Genomic DNA, 20,493 nt, shown 5'->3' with positions numbered 1-20,493 from the left:
GGTTTGTTTCTAGGGTACAGAGGCAAGCGCATTCCATTCAGACACAGCATTTTGGGCACTGTGCAGATGAAAGCCTCAACTCGCCACTCAACTCAACACACTGAACACAATGGTCCTGATCCTGCCCTGTGGTGAGCTCTCCTGAAACCAGTAGACATCCAAGTATGTTCAAGCTCACCTGCTCTAGCTGTTAGCGTCCTAAGAAAGCACTGTCACTAAAAGATCACTGAGGTGACAGACATGCAGAAACTCAAGGGAAAAAGAAACTAGAACTCCATTGCTTGAATCTAGAGCTGGAAAGATTTATTTTTGTCAAATGGACTTTGAGCGTCCATGCTTCAGAGGCCTTGACAGCTGCATCAGTTCAAAGGGCACAGAGAGCACCACCTCCTCTCTTTACACTGCATGGCCGAATTGAAAGATTTATGGTGGATCTACTCCAAAGATGTACGCTTTCTGTTTGGGTTGTTCTTCCACCACCCACATTGTCCTAGCAATGATTCATGATGTCCATGTGGCCACCATAAGAGTTTGGCAGGGGAAAGCACAGTCCATTTGCACTTTTCTCCCAGAGAAACACGAAACTCCTCTATCACTCACAGCAGAGCAGCAGTAACCAGTACACAAATGGGAGTAAACACAATGCAACCAACAACATCTGACTTGCAAATTATTACATGACAATTAAAACAAATAAAAGGGGGAATTCCAAACCTTTTCTTTTTTTAACTGTACTGTAAGATCTGGGCCCCAACCAAACACTAACACCCTTGACCTTTAGCATATTCCAAATCCTTGATAGCTGTAAGACTGCTTTTCAAGCTCACTCTTCCAGATCAAAATTAAAAGAATACATGCACTTCCAAAATTTCTATCTGTACAATCTGATCTAGTTGCTTCCCCTGACATATTTTTATTTAGCTGGGCTCAGTTACGTGTCTCTGAGTTCAGATCTTAAAACTCCTTGAGCCAAACTCTGCTTTTGCGTGCTGGACTGACTGTACCGAATTCATGAGTTCCCCTGGCTTACAACAGCTACAGATTACAATCTTTCATCAGGAAGAGATAACCTTAAGAAGAACTCAAAACTGTAACACTTGCATGTTGGTAAACCTTATCATTAAGAAAATGAATGCTATTTATGCATCAGCATTTCAAACGCAAGTACTTTATCCCCTTGCTCGCACACAGAGCAGAGCTCCAGCCCCTTCAGTTCGCTTCCTGCTGCCATTTCCTGTCGCAAGCCTAAAATGAGAGACACTTACAGACTTCTCATTGGCAAGCTCATTGCAATAGTTTCTAGTTCGCGTAATACAAGGCAGTTATTTTCATAATGACTTCCCAGCATAATTTGGGGAATATTCTTTATTTTCCAGGTATTTCTAGGGAAATATCTGTAGTGCTGTGTAACAGAGAAATAAAATCTGTTCATTGTTGTTCTTAGAAGCATGTTGTATTTCGGTCACAAATATGAACAGTTCTCTGTTTCTCTGCGTTGCTAATAGTGAGTGAAGAATTGCCTACATGATCCAGAGGAAATTGAAATAGGTGTTGAGTGTCCGCCTGAGGGCTAAAACCTAATTTACAATTGTGAGCCCCGACAGCAGGTTCCTCAGTTTCCTAAGGCATACCGACTGCCACCTTCTCAGCACCCACTTCATTGCAGACACTGAGCCAGACCCCAGATTCTAGGTGCACCCAGATTTTGGAGTCTATGAAGCAATTAACAGGAGAATATCTCACTGTACAGAGATAACTGCACAAAGATTTTTGAGGAAAAAAGAGTCTTGCTAGTCTCATCTTAAACACTGAACAAACAAGCCAAGCCTAGGAGCTCTGTGGAGTATGGCATGTCGAAAGCTATTAGATGGTTTTCTACGCTACTGCTCTCACCCTTGCTGTTATTAGTAGAGCTAAAACTGGCGGCAAAAGTGGGAAATCAAATACCACTTGCTAGCACAGACAAGGCTTGTGAGCTGTTAAAATGAAACTCAAAGAAAACCATGTTTCCCCTGCGAGCTTAGTGCATCTTCCTGCCTTCACGAAGGTGCGATTCTTTCACATGCTCCTGGGGCAGCATCGCACTCTGGAAGAGGGCACAACAATGACAGGGTCACACCAGCGATGCACTATCCACCCACCGGCATGTTTACTGTGGCTTACTTTACTTCTGAGCAGCTTATCAGCGCTTTTTGCAAGGTGCTGTGCAGATCTGATCTGCAGCGAGCGAGCTCCCCGAGGCGAGCGCAGGATCCACCTCCTCCTTCTACCCCATGACACTTCTAATTGATAAATTGGGCTGCAGAACTGGGCCTTTTTGTTCTGTGTTCATGCAGCCTAACGCAACAACGACTAAGCATGGCCATGGTAGCGATAATTAAAATTGTATACAGCGTATAATGAGGGAAGCTGAGAGTCACAGGTGCATAAGATCCTAATTTTCAGGCAAGCTGGGACACTCATTAACCTCTGGCAACCCAAGCACAAAGGCTTAATTCTCAACCTGCTGCAGTCAGCCAGCCTGATCAGCCCCTGCGTGATTTGCATATCCAGCTCAGCTTCTTAACCTTCCTCACCTTAAGATATACCTATTAAAGAAAGCAATCTTCACTTAAAAGCACTTCAGAGCGTACCTGTAAGAGGTATCGCTGCATTATAAAACAGTGCATGGATACACAGAGAACTAGCTCGCCTCCAGCACAGAGCAGAGTCCCCTGATAACCCACTGCAAACTACACAGACTTCTGATTCAGATCAAAGATTTGACTCTGGGCCTCCCATCCTCTAAATTCCCCCTCTGCCAATCATCTATTCAAAGTACAGCAGACTGAGACTGCCTGCAGAGGCTGAAGGGCAGTGGGGAAGGCAGGATATGGAACACCAGCATGCAAATCCCTGCTCCAGACTGGGCACTGCCGCTGGGATAAGTCATGCCTCTCCACTACCAGGAGGTAAAAAAAGGAAAAAAAAAAAAGAAAAAGTGAAAAAAAAAAAGGCAGTTTCCCCAGGAGTGAAGAAAAGCTTTAGATTTAGTGTGGAAAATGTTGTTGTTCTTTTTACTTTCTAACATCTATTCCAGCCAGAGCCTTCTCTGCTCTTATATGGAAATAGGGGCAGGGCGTTTTGGATGTTTCCTCGAAATGGCATTAAGAGCTACCTCCTTTTAGTGTATCATCTCCTTTAGTTACTGCAAAACATTCTTGGGACAGGTACTGTCGCAGGCTGCCAAGCATGTTCCCATGCACCTTCACGATTCGCTGACATCGACGGAACAGTGGCAGCACAGTGGGAAGGAATTAATACACGGGCTTAAAAGGAAACGCAGGGTGCCAAGAAAATTGCTCTGACTGCACAGGCTCATCTGAACCTTCACAGTTCAGAGGCCCAGAGCCTTTCATTCTTGCTGTAAAACAGCATGGCTTGCTGGTGGTGTGGGAAGAAACCGGGACCCACAGCATGCCTTTTTTTCCCCCACGTCATCAGCTGATGCCCACATACATTAATTTTTGGCTCAATTATTACTTTTTGCCAAAGCCATTACCCCATAAATCACACACATGCTGTTCACTTGGGCAATGCAATTTCTTAAATCACTTGCAAGTCACTGGATATATCGCCCAGGCTGCCTCTACCTTAGTTTACCGACAGAAAACTTAGGAGCAACATGTTTTCTTAACAGCATAAAGGGAACACAAAGTTTACATAAAACAGGCTGATGCTTTTTCATACTGAACAGTCCTTTGTCTAGCTGAAATCAACAGGAGTAAAGGGTGGCAGAGTCTGGCCCTTCATATTTGCAAAGTGCTTTTTTGATCCCTGGACGCTGTTGTTATCCTTGCAGAGCACAGTATTTAGAATACAAAAATGAAGCCTAATGAAGGGTAAGTTAAACAAGTCCAGACCATTTACAAAGAAACAAATGTCCCTTTGCAAAAGCCTTAGAAAATCCAATAAAATACACATACTGCTTAGTGAGGTGAGATGAAATGCCTGCATGCGTATGATATTAGAAAAGAAACAATTCAGCTCTGAAAAAACAGGTAACTAACTACAGCAGAATGCATTTGTTTGTGTTTCCTCCTGTAAACAAAAAAAAATGGATTTCTGCTGCCCACCTTAACCATTAGATCATGCTAAGCATATTTTCTGGGGTCAGGTATTCTCTGAGTTAGAAATCAAGTGATGTTTGTTATAGCATGCCATTATGAAAACATAATACAGAGAGCTTAGGAAAGGCAGTAAATGTGATGCTAGGCAACTAAATAACTCCCAGTAACCATTCTTTATTCCTATTATTTATCTATATTCATCCAACACCAGTCACGGCTTGGGACCATCTTGTACTGGCTCTGTGCAAGTCGAGCAAATAAGTAGACAAGATGAAAAGAGAGAGAATCTACAATCTGCCGCTCATTCCCCCTTCATGGTTGCTCAAGAGCTAGCAAGATTACCTGAAAACTTTGGCAAAACATGTTTTAAAAGAAGCAGCTCTGCTGGAAGGAAAGTAGCACTGGGCTGTAACAGGGGCTTTTCTCTTTGAATTGAATTTGTTTTGCTACAGTCTGAGCCTATAAAAAAATACCTGAAAAAATATGAAAGATGAAGTGATGTATTCTTGTATCTCGGTATGTGTATAAAAATAATTTTACTTTGATATAAAATACACATTATGTACATTTTCCTCCACAGACTTCTAAAGGGAAGAAAACATAATCTTTGCCTGTAGTTCACAGCAATAAAAAAATGTTCATTTCAATTATGATTTCTATAGTAGCGTTCACTAAACACAAGATAGAACAAGCATAGAGGAACGTGTAATGGTCATCCCATTTCTTTGATTACATACCCTGTTCCTGCTGATTCCCAGCGTCTGTATTCTTGTGAACTAACAACACAAATATTTGCTCCCAAGTCTAATTTTACTGACATTGTTAAGTGATTTGGTTTTACTTACATGAACTTGAATGGGATTACTCACTCAAGCAGAGTTACTCATGAGCACAAATCTTAGGATGAGAGCATGAGACACAACAGCATTACAGATTTGCCTTATCCCATTAGGAGAAGTTAGAAAAAAACCTGCCTTACCTGACGTTTTCTCTGTGAACACCACCTTGGACTCTGCTGTGAAATTTTGCCCAGTCAGAATCATCTGTTGTCCTCCATAAACGAGGCAGCTATCGATATCTTGTCTTTCAACCATTGGAAGCTCATGAGCAGACCTTTGGGCTGTGGACAAATTGCAGACATGAATGAAATCAACTCTGTTTTACCAGGACTTTCCAAATCTTCCCAGAACTATCCACAGATCGATCTTGTCATCGTTACCATCTGTTGACTGCCAAAGCAGCTTCTCCAGGGTGCTAAATTTAGGTTTGCGAAGGAAAAATAAACTTACTCAAGGCATTTTATTTGGAAACATTCAGGAGCTGGCTGCAGCGTTTCAGCTGTGCTGGCCTTACTCCTTGTCCTTGAGAAAGGACAGCTTGGATGAATGAGCTGGAACTTGCCCATGTCTGTTTCCAAATAAATGGCCAAATTTTCAAGTGCAGGCACACTACAGCCCTGGAGCCCAAAAATTCCACCTGCAGAGAGGATTCCACTGAATAACACTGAATTCCTTCAGAAAAAAAAATAAAATAAACCTCTTCTACAAAAGCCCACTGCCTCCTACAGAACAGGGACTACGCTGGGCCTGGAACAGTCCGTTTGCCAACAAAAGCACAATCTCCAAGTGCAGGCACCAACACTTGTGCACAAAACAAGAGGGGCAATCACGAAGCCGTGTTTGCATCAGTGAGCAGGAGGGGTCACACCAGGACTCTGCTGCAGCCCGGGCTTTTTGGAAGCATGTTTTGCAGAGGCCTGAACATCTGAGGAGCAGGGCCCTGTGTTGCACGCTGAGTTTGATATAAAAGGCAAGGAAAGAAAAGGTAGGGTGGAATCCAGATGGGCATGTACGTGATCAAGGGTTTCTAAGGTCTTTAGTGTTCTTGGCCACAAGCTTGGAGTGCGACTTTGGCAGGTTATTCTCTCTTTCCCCAGCCAGAAAACCAGGGTAGCACCACCTCTCCACCTACTTTCCTCTCTTCCCATTAAAACAGCCATTTGCATGGTCAGAAAAGCTTTAGAGAATCCTGGTCACCATCCCTGCAAGCCCATTCCAACTGTTTGCTAACAAGCGGCAGGAGCCGAAGAAAGTGAAGATGCGAGAATTGTTCCCTACAACGCAGACAGCTGGAAAATATCATGAGCTTCCCTGTGACCAGACCAGGTGGGCAGCAGTTTGGGTCTGGTGAACTGCGAGTTCATGACCTGCACTGAAACTCCTCCAGATTCATCCACCCCAACTGGAGAGGTCTCTAGAGGATGCCGCTCATCTATTTAACAGCTGCCTTGGCTGGATTTTAACTTTCTCTGACAAAGAGCCTGCTCCCAAGAGACCCTGAGCACTTGTGTCTTCCCTTCACCGAACACCGTTGGCTGCTGAGCCAAAAATAAGGAAATATTATCCTATATGTTCAGTGCTGGCCCTCCACTCACACACAGACAAGGCTGCGCTTTCTGTGACCTGGTCCCGGCACCCTTTTACTGCTGTGCAACCTTCAGAAAGCCGAAAATCCAACAGCTCTTGGCTGCGGTGAGAGCTGTACGAATTCTCTCACCACATGAAGAAAACGCTAGAGTATTTGGTGGGAAAATACAAGCATTAAACCTTTCAGACAGGTGTCTGTAGAAGTAGGAAGCAACTTTTCTAGCAAGGACAGGCTCAACTGAACCCTTTCTGCCAGTCATGACACAGAGGTTTTGGTCTTGTTAAAAATATAGCTAATTCAATATTTATAACCTTCTTGTGCTGTTTGAGAAGCGTTTTTAAAAATCTATTTAAAACAACCTTATGACTCATTGTTCCCTTCAAATATATAACAACAGCTGGGCTAAGATACTGCCAGTTAAGAATATATATTCAGATTATTTTCACAGAAGCTGCTAATTTCTTTCACATGGCTGTATGATTAATTCCTTTCCCTAAATACTCAAATTTTTGATGAGTTTATAACTGGATTTATCACAAAGACAGACTTGTAACCTCAAAGGCTTAAGAGTAAATAGCAATCATCAAAAACATGTCTACAATAGTCAAGAGAAAAGGTATTTAAGCTTTGCCCTGGACACTGTTTATTCCTATTCAATCCCCAAATTTCACTTCCAAAGCATCCCAAATCATCAAAATTCCAGATTAACCCACGTCTCCTTCAGACTTCAGTGTGTTAATAGAGAGCTTTGTACCTGACATCCCACAGATCAGTGGTTCTCAAGGCTTTTTCAGGACGAGGAAGGACAAATTTTAGCCTGGAAATAACTGTCTGACTCATCTTAATTACATTTGGATCTCAGCAAGTTGGAAATCGCTGCTGAAGACCAAGCCTCTGTCCAACTTCCATAGAGCGGAGTGTTTGTGTACGCTGCGACCTACCAGGGAGCCAGGGAGGACAGCCGGTTCACCGGGAATGTGCATCCCGGCTCTTAGGAAATGCCAAAAACCCTTCTGCCATCCTCAGCCAAGCTGGGGCAGCCTCAGCAGCGCTGCCTGGAAGCCCGTGATGGGCAGAGGTGTTCTGCAGGTACCCCCATGCAGCTTCATGCTGCCACGGCCCCTCGGTCAGCAGCAGCCAGGCTTGATGCAGAGCTATGTTCCAGCATGGCTACAGCACAAGCAGGCTACGGGCATCTCCAAAACCGCTTTTGCCTTGACCCAAATTTGGTCACGCCTGTAGGTGTACAAAACCCATGTGTGCTTTATATGTGCTCCAGAGTAATACCACTTGGAAGTGCTGCCGTTGAGTTTCTCAATGCAAATACCGTGCTAAGGTGAAAGGTGGAGGCATACAGGTACCTACCGAGCACCGGGTTTCCTCTGCCCTGTTTTGCCTGCACTCTTCCTCTCCCACTAGGTAGTTTGCAAACCCTTTTCTAAAAAAAAACATTTTTCATTTTCCAAGATCACCTTGTTTTTCACCCAGGCCTATAAGAAGGTTTCACTCCATTCCCACCAGTAAGAAGGCTCAAAGTTCAGTGTGGAGCTGCCTGAATAGGATTACTTTTTTTCCTCTGCAAGAAATATTAATTGCTAATAAATCCCCTTCCTCTAAGGCTCATGATGGGTGGACTGCATGCAATAATTTCACACTATTCCTTCTCTTCCCCCAGGGCTTGGCACTTCATAAAATGACCTACAGCTACTGGAGTTTATGAGCTTTGAATAAACAAAACGCTGTTGATTTAACCAGTTGAGGTGTTTACTTTCAATAGCAACAGTTACTGACATAAGGCAGCAAAGCAAATGCTATAGAAATACTCACGCTTGGCCTGAAGCAGTGTGTCAACCTATTAACAGGGGACATTATTTTTCTATTTTATTTGACTGTCTGCAAATCAAGATGTCATGGATGCACGGTGCCAAGAAATACAATGCACGCAGCGATACAAGAGAGAAAGGGAACTGCTGTCTCGGAACGCTGCACCACCTCCAGCAAGCCTCAGCCCAGGAGGGAAGCAGCCCCTATGCGGCTGCCCTTGCCCGCGCCGCCTGGCAGGGCCACTACCCACGGCTGCCCACAGCCCACCCAGGCTCACGTCCACCCGCTGCAGGGGCACAGGGCGCTTCTCGGGGGGTAAGCCTTTATCTGCTTCCCTTTGCCAGCAGGTGGAGGAAAGTTTAAGACGGCCTCAACCTCTGGGACGGCAGGCTGAATGCTGCACAGCGGATGCACAAGCCTGGAGGCTGACGGTAAGGAAGCGTGCCAAGGCAGGGTGAAGGTGCTTCTTGCTTTCCCACCTGCCTGCAGCATCCATAACTGTTCCATTTTCAGCAGAGAGGCTGTTTGGTTTCTAGGGAAAAAAACGGATATTTTGAGACAACGGATTACCTGGGTAAGTCTCCTGTGGCTCCAAATCTCCTCCAGGCGAGTGTTGCCCGTTGCTGTTAGCAGGTTCCAAGTGACAACCTCAGTTGTATTCCCTAACGTGCTCCTTAGGTAATCCCAGCTCCACCTGAGAGCCCCTTTCCCTCCGCGCCGCCCAGCTCTCTCCATCAGCGCTCCTCCTGCACGCATCTCCTGGGACGAGCCGTTCTAGCCCTGCCTGAACATCGTGTTTCCTTCCACCGGCTTGGAGGGCTTCCAAGCGCTGCCTTGTCTTGCCCAAAAGCTGACTCGTTTTATGAGGAGTCTTAGCTGAAGCTAAATGTCTCTGAACAGCCTCCGGAGAGGAACAGTCTCGGCAATCTCTCTCCCTGCATGTGCAATAAGAACTAGGGCTGGATCGGGTAATGTAGGCAAAGCAAAAAGACTAATGTGATCTGCCCCTCAGGAGGAACGGGCTTGTGAACTCTGCCCAGAGCACTGTGGGTCTGACCGACACTTCCAGAGCAGAGAGACTCTACAGCCTCCGTGTATCAGCACACTGTCTCAGTGCCACCTTCTGCAGAGTGGCTGGAGGCCTCTACGCAAACCTCTGTGTAAACAGAGGCCAAAGAATAGCTGCCAAAGTGAAATCTGCTCCATGCCGCCTTTCTGACACTTGCCACACTGGATCCAGAGCTTAGGTTTACCTGTTGTCCCCATAGCTGACCAGAGTTTAGGAGAGATCTTATCCTGGGTGATCACAAGGAGCAGGATTGAGTCTCACCTGCAGCTCAGTGAGGACAAAGCTAGCGTTACCTCTGATACCTCTAACTGCCATCACAAGCCAAGTAAACCAAAAAATGTGGCTACTTAAAAGAGGTGGGGTCACAACTTGCACCCGCAGTGCAGCAGTCTCCCCAGGCCAAATGCCCAGGTCCTCTTTGGAACCCCCCCAGCCTTACCCTGCCCAGGGCAGCCCCTGCTCACCCCAGCTTGCTGGAAGCCTTCAAGCCGTGACTCACCACTCCTGACATGTCTTTCCAAACCCCCAAAGGCTCTTGGCTCCAGCCACTGATTTCTGTTGGATTTGAGAAGAGCAGATAGAGCCGAGTGCCTGACGCTAAAAAAAATCCCGAACCCTAGAAGCAATAGCAGAGGCGTAATTTGTTGTGGGATTAATTCTTCCACCTCAGTGCAAACCTTAACGAGCCAAAGTAAATATCTCATTCCTCCTGTCACACTGTGTTTGTTTACCACAAGCTGCCTGCCTGAGGTAGGACTGATAGGAGCAGAGCTCCTGTGCCCGATGCTTATCCAACGCAATAACGTCCTGAGAGACTTTGATCCCATCCATCACACACTGAAGCACCCTGAGCTCTCTTGTGGGAGGAGAGGCAAAGGCTGGGGAGCTGCAGTATGGGACCCAGGGAAGGATCAAGGGCAGAAGACATGTCTAGCAGGCCGGTAGACATTAGTAAGGCCCCCTAGAGAACAGCAATCTTCTAATCAGAGGGATGGGTTGAATTACCTCCTGGTAGGAGTATGGGCCAGTGGAAGGCTTAAGTGAGAATCGTATAAATAAAGCAGAGTTCTAACCCTTGTGATTAGATGGGAAACCTTGAAAATGTGATCTAAACACTATGAAAAGAATAACCCGGTATGAATGACAACAGTTTCCAATTTGTTGCCAGCAAGACTAAATCAGCAGTTTGTGCAGAGCCATCCAAGAAAAAAGCACCAAAAATAGAGGGCTTTTCTCCACCTCCTTCTCTGCCCATAATTTATTTTATGATGACCTTGTGAAGGAGGAGTGACAAGCACTGATGGCAGCAGTGTCAGATAAGTATGATACTTTCTATGAACTGCAGCCAGTTCACCAAACCAGCGTGTGATTAATGACAGGAAAACCATGGCCTCGGTTCACTTCTCTGTCGATCATCTCTGCGGGTATGCACAGCATTTCCCTTTAATCCCTTGCGGAGATGTGCTGAGCTTAAATTATGCTCAGAAATCCATGCTCTGCGTAATACGCTGGGGCACTTGCTTTTACCACAGCAGTATTGCAAAGACAAAAAATAAACAGGAGTTTATCCTCGTAGCAAGGCTTGCAGGCTGCAAAAAGGGCGGGCATTTTCCTTCTGTCTGACTCAGACTTTCCAGACTGAAATATTTTGGTTGCACATTAAAAGTGGCAAACATTGTCAGAATTAGCTTTTAAATGCTGTGCTTTAGGAGAGAGAAAAATTTCACTTTAGTAACAGCACCCAGTTTTGTGTCAGTTTTATTTACGGCAAACTGCATGACTGTCTTGCAGTTGAAACGAAAGGGGCAAAAAAATTCCTTTAATTCAACTGGAAACCATGCTACTCTCATAATAATCATGGTTATGGTTAAATTTGCAAATGGGTATCTCCCAAGCGCAAAGAGACCATTTGTTTCTGCTTTTTTATCTGAAGAAACTAGGGTTCCTTCTTGCCTGCCATTGTATTCCAACCAGCACAGCTCCTGGCTAAGGAAAAGCACTCGCTGGTTTGCCAAGACAACATTCTTTTACATGACTAGCTCTTTCCTCTGTAGTTATTAATGTGTCACATATCATAGGCTCAGATTGTCTAATATTATGGGAAAATCTACTAGAAGGAGAGAAAAATAAAGGAAACTTCCAGGGAAATTGATTAAAGGGAAATAAGATATTTGACCCGATTTAGTGGAACAAAATACAGTCAATAACAGAAACTATTTAAATTCCTCAGATGGACACACAGTTCTTTAGCAATAAGTTTTGTTTGTTTTGTTTTTTTTTTACCACCTCGGAATATCTATTATAAGAACAAGATTTTAGACTCTTTCTCTCATGCCAAGTGCAATCATTTGCATTTTAAGGGATTCATGAGCACAGCTTAGTAACAGCAAACATAGATTATACGAAACAAGAACTGAGAGACACTTTGGGAAGGTTTAACCAGGATCCATTAGAATAGAAACTGTGACGCAGTGTGGATGATACTCCTAAACCTTACACTCACATCTCACAGACACTTGCATAAAGCCGTTTTTGGTTGCTGACAGCATGGTGTAAAACAAGCTGCCTTGCAGGTGCTTATGTGTCTACTCTGAACTCCCTTCAATACTGCTCCTTCTCTGCTCTATGGATGCTTCAGCCGAGGAGTAGAAACACAACTCCAGAGATCACTCACTCACCGGGAAATGGGTTTCAGCTCATAGTGAAAGGTAAATCAAAGCAAATTAATAGAACTAATGTTACAGAAATTATCTTAATGGTTTGAAAATAATGATCAGATCTGCAAATAGCAAGCCCTTCCATGGGTGATTCGCCAAGTGGCTTGTTATTAGGGCTGTATTTGAAGGGACAAGTTAACTCAGTAACCCTTCATGCCTGCAATTTCACCACCTTCTGTGACAGCAGCTCTGTGATAGCACTGCCTGGCCCAGCAAGAGCTCACCTACATGAGCTGGCTTATGCCTATGCCTAAAGCACCGACCTGCACAAGCAGGGATGGACGTTTGGGCGTGCACAACTGCAGTACGAAGAAGAGCACCGAGGTGTGCAGAGGTGCACTGGCAGGGAGCTGGGCCAAGGACCCGTCGGCGGTGGATCCCGGGGACACCTCCTGGAGCGGCTGTGGGGCTTGCTGCCATTTCACAGACTCAGCGTGGAGCAACACCGAGGAGAAGGGATTTTTCTCACCTTTCCAGCACCACACCTATGAGGCAGTGGCTTTTTATCCCTAAATAAGTGATGGCCTGTTGCTACAATTGTCAGAGGACCTTCAAATGCCTTTGCCTCCTCAGTGGCTTCAGAACGAATCAACAGGCAACAGGAGAAAAAAGCTGCAAGCTGCTGAATGTGCAGGCTTGTCTGGATATGAGGTCCATTTTGAGGCATAACTGATCATTTAACAACATATCACCTCCTTGGTCCTCCCACACAGCTGCCTGGGGAGGAACTTGCTCCGGATGATGCTTTGAACCTGTGAAATCCCCTTCTAAAACCTGTCAAGTGCTGAATGTGACACAGATGAGGTGGAATCAAATCACCCCATGAAAAGCAGATACTTCACAGTTCTTGCTTCATTGCAGCTAATGATCTGCTGACACCAGCGGGAGTTTTTAGCTGGGATCAGCTTCTGCTGAGGAGAGCACTCAACTATTCTGTTGGTAGCAACAGTGCTCTCGGGGGAACCCCACTGGTAGGGAAATGGCCAGTTATCTTAAAGCTGCTACTTACTAAGGCTTTCCCGGCGGGATATCACTAACAGCTACCAGACAGGAGAGATCTTACAGGAGAGTCCCTGAGGATAAGGGTTCCCAGGCGGCCATGTCAAAAAAAATGAAAAACAAACAAAGGAAAAAGAAGAGAATCCCAGCAGCGCACGAAGGTGGGAGGTGGGACACAAGGAGAAAATGTCACAGAGCCCCAGCGTGCCTCTTCTCGGCAGGGCACCTGAGCTTACCTGAGACTGAGCTCTGCAACATGTGCAGATTGTCTGGGAGAAACTGAGGTTATCATCTCTACTGTGATTTAGCTTGCATTACTAATGCTGGCTGAACCAACTAATGTTTTTAACCATCTTCCCAGAACTGGGCTGAGATCAGGAAGTGCTACTGAAATGCAAAAACGTTGCTAAATATGCAACATACGTACTACATGGAAGAGGCTTATTACTCCAGATCACTTTATACTCTGCTTCCATGAGTTCAGAAAAGCACAGTCCTTAACATACCTCTCCAAATTGCCAGTACATCCAGTATTCCAAAAATAAAACTTACTTTTTTTTTCTTGGGAAACAAATACATTTTTTTCTTGTAGGAACTTTGCTGTCCGCTATGCAGCCAACATTTTCATATTTTAATTTAAAAAATCATAAAAATAAGCCACTTACACTGGCATCTCCACTCTTGGCATTTTTATGCCCCTAAGACTCATCAAAGCAAACACATCTCAGAAGAAATGCCTAGAAATCTTAAACAAGCCATTGTAAATAGCAGTCATTGCACAGGCAAATTAGGTGTGCGCATACAATTCAGGAAAATGTGATCTTTTTCTGTAAACCATGACCAGATTTCTGCTTGAATGCTCTTTGGTGATGGGCACAAATACAATGTGCAATTGTGGAAGGGTCTTAGAATGCCTGGCTAACTCATATTTTCTTTTCCTGTAGGAGAATTTGAATAAGTGGGGTGTGATCTGCGGGGCTTCCTGCATGACCCAGAGATCATCCACCCTCTGCTCTGGGCTCGTGCTGTTTTTCTATACAGTGGATGTAGGAGTTACACGTGGAGTTTCCCCACCCGAGTAGCTCCCCACTGCAGGCAGGAATGGGCTGTTTCCACTCGGAAGAGAAATTGAAGGAGAAGCCAGGTGGTCCTTTGCCACAATTCCCTTCCTATCCACAGAAGCTGCAGGTTGCTGAACATTTCCTTTAGCAAATAGGCCTTTGTTTCAGCAGGGACACATTTGGTGTGGAGGCCACTATAGTTTCAGCCATCTAGCTCCATAAAGGATCGTAACCGTTTCCTATGGAGAAAGGTGGTGGCTACTCCCACTGCTCTCCCTTCCCCATCATGGTGCCCGGAGACTTCACTCAGCTGCTAAAATGCTCTGATAGTTGGTATCTTCTCATAAACATTGCCAAGAGATCATACATATCCATCATGCTCTCCTTAGCCTTCCCTTGTTTATTCGTTTCTACTGTTTTTTAAAAAGCTGCCATCAATAATTCACCAGCCACAACTTCTCTTGATTTCCCATCCAAAATTGGCTCCTCTCTTATTCTAAGCAGTTGTTATTTAAGTAAAGCCTGCATCTCAATAAATAAAACTCACACACGAGAAACTCTTCAATGACTTTCTTCACATGACTTATGGCAAGACAGGTTCTGCGAAAGGGGTGAGTCATTCGGCAAAGGGAGAGGAACACTGTTCATTATGTATTTGCGAAATCCCCAAACCGCTGAAAAGGCACCATTTACCAACAAAAAGCATCACAGGATGCATATGAACCAGCAAAGTGGGTGGAGCCCTTCCAGAAATGACTGTGACATGGGGGGCACCTTGTCAGAGGCCTCTCTTTCTCAGGATCCAGTACATTAAAATGAGTGGGAGGTGCAGGTTTCTCAGCTTATAGGATTTGTCCCCCAGAAATCAAAACTGCAAGTTTTCTTCTGTCCCTCAGGGGAATACCAGAACAACCCGGCCTTTCCCTGCTTCAGCCACAGCCTCCTGAGCTGTACACCCCTTAGCACCGACATCTAGAAAAAACAACAACCAGGATGCGCCCGAGCCTCAAAGTCAAACCTGTTTCTTCATTTCAGTTGTGTTCCTGCCACAGCTCAGATCCGAGGATCCTCCTCTGATCAGTCATTCCTTCAGCAGGCGGGACTGGCCACAGTGCTAGGATCCAGCCCAGGTTTGAATTCAAAACCTCCAACCACATGCCAGCTTGTGGATAACAAGTTCTGGTTGTGCCTCTATGCAAAACAAAACCAATCCCAGGAAGGCAGGCAGCTTGCACGCTCACGCACAAACAGGGAGAATGTAAATACGCCCCTATACGCGCACCCACGCTGGCTCCCTGCTCCCAGAAAAGACCTGCTAGCCAGAAGCTTCCAGCAGCAACACACTAATAAATAAACTTTGCAAAAGCCCCGAAGTCCCTCACTGTCCTCACAAGCTCTAAACACCATGAAGAGCCACCAAAGCTTGTTTCAGGAAAGGGAATGCGTATAGATAAGAGCCACAGGTCACTCAAACGGTGGCACAGACCCAGCCAGCGCAGAAAGAGCAAAGCACCTTGCGTTTGCCTATCTGAGCACGTTGGTTTTTTTCCCCTCAGTGCTAGCCTGGAGCGGAGGGACAAGACGATTGCTGTTGCAAGAGACGGAGAAGGAGCAAATCTCAGGGGATACTTACAGCATTCGATGGGGTTCGATGCTGCTTGCAGAGAAACGATCCTGCCGTTGGACTCGGGGATGTGCACGCGGAAGACGAGCCGGACGCGGGTGTTCTTCCTGCCGATGTCCGTCTCTCCCTTGCGCAGCTCGATGTCTGCGTTCCTCAGCTTCAAAATCCCCGCGCAGTCAATGCTGCCAAACACACACGCCGTTTAGCTTACCATTTCTGCTCTCAAATAGCTTGGAAATAGGTGACAGTCAAGAGGATTAAGCTGTTTTGCTTCGATCTCTGGGTTAAAAGCAGCTCCAAATACCTGGTTTGCTTAGGATTTAGACATTGCCGTTTCAGCAGTTACAGGGGAAGAAATCCCAGACAGGCAGTGAGTGGGGGATGCTGCTGGACCCCTCCCCGAAGACCCTGGGCCCAGTGGCTCAGCGGGTCCCAGCCGAGGGCTAGGGGTGGCCTTTACCCTGGGGACAGCCAAAGCCACTCTCCAAACTTTATAACCCCGAGTCTTCTTTCCCTCCTGTGCTAAGCACAAGAGTGCACATGGCAGAGCCCACCCCGGCCCCCCGGGGCAGGGAGAGTGAACCAGAACAAGAAGCGCACACTGGGGCAGGCAATAAGCTGAGGCTGTGCCGGAGCCCTCCGCAAGCTAGAGAGCATTAAAGCCTCCACCGCCAGCTCTCCAAACAGCTCAGTGCCCAGAGACTGCACAGCAGCTATTGCCTGCACGTGGGCAAATTAGTTCAGCTCCACGGGGAATCACAGCAGTTGAACCAGCTAATTGCATGCACCATCCAGGCACGTTTTCCCCACAGTTTGTAATGCAAGCATTGAATTTAACTGCAAAGCAGGAACCAAACTGCTCTCTCCTCCTTTTGGACAAGGTAGGTGCTCCTGCTAGAATTGGGCTCTCCAGCCCTGGCCCAGGTCAACATGTCATCCTCCAAAGCCCTGGGATATTGTTCCCAGCCAAGACAATAGCCTGGCAGAGCAGAAAATGGTTCTCTGCCCCCGTTCACCATGTCCCTGCACAAAGGGAGGATATAGGGAGCAGGATGGGGCTGAGCAGCAATGAAAGGATTAGGATGGCTTAAACCAGCATTGCAACTTAATATTGGTGTAAGTGCAGGTTAACTTCTTAAGAGTCCAGTGTAACCGAGCAAACACGCCTGTCTACATTAAGAGAATGTGCCAATTAATATTTACAGAATCTGAGATCTTCAGCTCAGCAATAGTCCTGGGAGGATGCAGTGAGCCCTGTTATTAAACAGGCACTGCCAACCCCTTTTGATATCAGTTTTAAAGACACACCATTTTTCTTCTTTTGATATGAATTAAAAACACATTTTGGGAGGCATAAACCCCAAGCTGTTTCCTACACCCACACTGTTCCTTGCCATTGCATGTGTGCAGGGGTTTATTACTCCAGGGTTACTTGTTAGGAACAGACAATCGTGTTCCATTCAGCACTTGGCTGCTTAAGTTTGAGATGTGGACTTTTATTTATTTCCTTGGGTGCAGAGGGAAGGAGAGGCTTGAAGGAAAGGGAGGAATGAGGTATATTTTCTGAAAAAAGATGTATAAAGAAAGAATGGGGATTTTGCGATGAAGTAGGGGGGCTTAAAAACATAGCTGCTCTGCCAATTTTCTCAGCATCCTCTGAAGGATGGAGATACAGCTCTTTCCTCTGCAGAGCAATCACTCTCATGCTGCCTGGCACACATTCAAGCCTGAAGCTTCAGACTGGTGCCCACTTCATCCCTCTGCCTCCATAAAACTGGAAGGAATAATACAGAAAAGATGTGCCTGTACTTGCTTTTCTGTGAACGTATTACAAGGGAGTGCGATTTCATGGCCAGAGCACTTGGCTGAGTTCAGAAGAGATGTTTTCTATTCCATTAGATGTTGTAAAATGAATCGTACACCTTTCCTCCACTGTCTACTGCTCCTTGCTTCACATTACGTGCCTGCAGCATAAGGACTTGAGATTTGAATCTTGTTTTCCTTACTGCCCTGCAAACCATTCTGACTTTGAAGATGACAGATGATTACAATGTAGTCACCACGGCAATTGGGGTAAAGAGCAAAAATGCCTGCACGGTCAGCTGATGAATGGTAACTCTTCGAGCAGCTTTAACCCAGGTGCTTGTAACTGTTGCTCATGCTTTTGTAAAAATGGTCTTACACTCATATATCATCCTGATGCTTTGGAAAGGGGAGTCCCTCCAGAGCAGACATCATTATTCATTTAAGTGACTCCTTTCCACAGGAGAAAGAACTTCACATGCCAATTTAATCCTCCTCAACTTTGCGAGTAAAAAGAAATGTGCTTACGTTGCTTTCATGTTGTTTTTGGGTTCCAGTGGGATCTCTAAAACTTTGGTGTTGCCAATGATTTTTTCATAGCTGGTGGTGGTGACGGTTTTTCCTGTAATGCGATGGACTTGATAGAAGGCGTGAGGTTTAAGTATCCGTTCATCTGCTGTCCCAATGAAGATCTGAAGACCCAAGGGCTTGTTCTCCATGTAACCGTGAAGCTGGCAAGACATGAAAAATCTGTTATCACACACAGGGCTTGCAATGCCTTCATGTCAGGAAACCAAATAGATCTACAGACATATATACAGATATGGAGATACTTATAAAGATACGTGTAGTACAGACTCTTTCCTACTCTCTGAGACAGACATCCTCTTAAGAGTATTTGCTGGAGTCCCTGATACATAGGGAAGGGAGCTAATGGAAAACATGTAAATTAATGGTTATAATACTAAATACATCAAGTAGAAAAAAAAGAATATATCAAGAAGAAAAAATTCCAGACACGCTCTCCATTACCAGAAATTTGTTGATTGTCTCCAAAACAGATTGATAAATCCCCTCAAAAGGTACATTTTTGAGTACACATGTTTAATTTGCGATGACTGATTCCTAAATAAGGTTCAGAAGATTTTGTTTCTGTGCGGTGGATAAAGCTGCAAAGCAGAGCTGACTCCCCACACCTGTAGCCTTGGGCAGCAGTTCCTGCTTCCTGCCAGCAGGAAACACAGTCTCTCGCTTGCCTTCATAAACATGTTATATACGTGGTACTCCCATATGCACCTTCTCCAGACCTTATCAAAGCTAATGGAAGATGCCCATTGACATAGGGGGCTTTAAACCAGTCCCTTTGTGACATCCAACTTGCAAACCCTCATTTCTGTCCAGCCTAACGTTCAGTAAAATGACTTTGCCTCAGCTTGACTTGTGATTCCTACCTCAACTGCAGTTTAAAATTAAGGGGTTTTTTTTCCCCCTAAACAGGAAATATCTAGCGAATGGGTCTGCAATTTTGAGAACTGAAATATTAAACAACGTATAAACATTTCAGAAATTAATGATCCCTGCCACATCCCTTTCTCTGGCCTTGGCAGGTGCAGTCTTGCCCCAGCTCACATCCATTTCAAACCCAGCTGGAAGGATTGTCCTTCCAACCTCTCACTGTGCTCAAGTCACCCTGAGCTTCACATCTCTCCAGCTTGCCCTGTCTCCCTCATAGCAGACATAAGCTGCCTGCTTTCATCTTCAAAGCTTTGCTCTTCTCTTTGCCCTCTCACCTCTCTTTTTCTACCCAGCTATCAACACCTATTCCCCAACTTCCCAAATCCAGCCCCAAACACCAGCATCAACTTCTGGAACACTCACAGCATTGCATTTTCTGCCCATCAGCCTCTTCCCCCAGGGAGGATGTTCCCTTATAATATCTGCATCTCCACCCTACAAATCTTCCTGTCTGCAGAATTCTTAAATAGTCTTAAAAGGAGATACGTTCTTGTTCTCCTGAAATCACTTATGTGGGCCAGTGTTGATTCACTGCTCTTTGAAACTCATCCTTCCCCCAGTTGTTGGTTCACCTTCAGCCATTCCTCTTGCATTGCAGTAAAATATTATCTGTACAGGTAGAGATGGCATTTTTGGTCTGTGACTGTACAGCACAAGGATGTCCTGGCTGACCTTAGAGACTGGGACCTCTAGGGTTCAAAGACATAAACACACTCTTCTTCTGTACTAAATAACATTTTCATAAACAGCATATGCTGCAAGAGGAGCAAGAAAGCCAGAACGCCTCCATAGGCCAGGAGACGAGGAAATTTCTCCTTCTTTATTAACATTCAAAATTACAAATCAAACCATTCTAAATTTCTCACATAACCAAAAATGAAAACCAGACATTTATCTACCGCATAGCCAGTGATCTAGCTGAAAGGGAACTTTATGGTCTGAGACATGGTAAATTTGTTTTCAATTATTCCATCCACATGCAAAACCTTGATGAAGCCATACAAAGCAAATAGTACTGGAAGATCAGAGAAAAGGAAGATTAAGCTAATGGTATTCATGGCCAAACCGTTTTTTTTTTTCTTTTTTCTTTTCACCAGTCAGCAGGAGGTATCTTTGCATAGAAGGATTAATTCCCCCCTGGAAGGGGACCACATGCAGCATCAATGCAATCCTGGCAACCTTCCTCCAGTATGGCAAATGTAAAGCGACACTCACTCTTCTGAGCTATCATTACTCATCTAGCACATATTTGCGAGGCATACAAAGACAGGGTCTATGCCCCAGAGACCTTAGAACCCAAGGGCCCGAATTTGCAGCCTCCACTTACATGAATAGCTCCATTGAA

The 20,493-nt window shown here is 45.3% G+C and overlaps 1 protein-coding gene across 3 annotated transcripts in view; it reads right to left on the bottom strand.

Moving 5' to 3' along the window:
- NFATC2 (nuclear factor of activated T cells 2) overlaps positions 1-20,493 on the bottom strand; it is a 94,916-nt gene that overhangs the window by 47,887 nt on the left and 26,536 nt on the right. For all 3 annotated transcript variants that reach the window (XM_041122554.1, XM_030010112.1, XM_041122555.1), the window contains exons 4-6: positions 18,162-18,364; positions 15,840-16,012; positions 5,089-5,229 (exon numbers count right to left, since the gene is read on the bottom strand). In XM_041122554.1, coding sequence (XP_040978488.1) covers positions 5,089-5,229; positions 15,840-16,012; positions 18,162-18,364 — 517 coding nt within the window. The remainder of the gene's footprint in view (positions 1-5,088; positions 5,230-15,839; positions 16,013-18,161; positions 18,365-20,493) is intronic.

Source organism: Aquila chrysaetos, chromosome 3, assembly GCF_900496995.4.
Source record: "Aquila chrysaetos chrysaetos chromosome 3, bAquChr1.4, whole genome shotgun sequence".
Lineage (NCBI taxonomy): Eukaryota > Metazoa > Chordata > Aves > Accipitriformes > Accipitridae > Aquila > Aquila chrysaetos.
The sequence above is the reverse complement of the archived record's forward strand: the minus strand, read 5'-3'. Positions and strand labels throughout refer to the sequence as shown.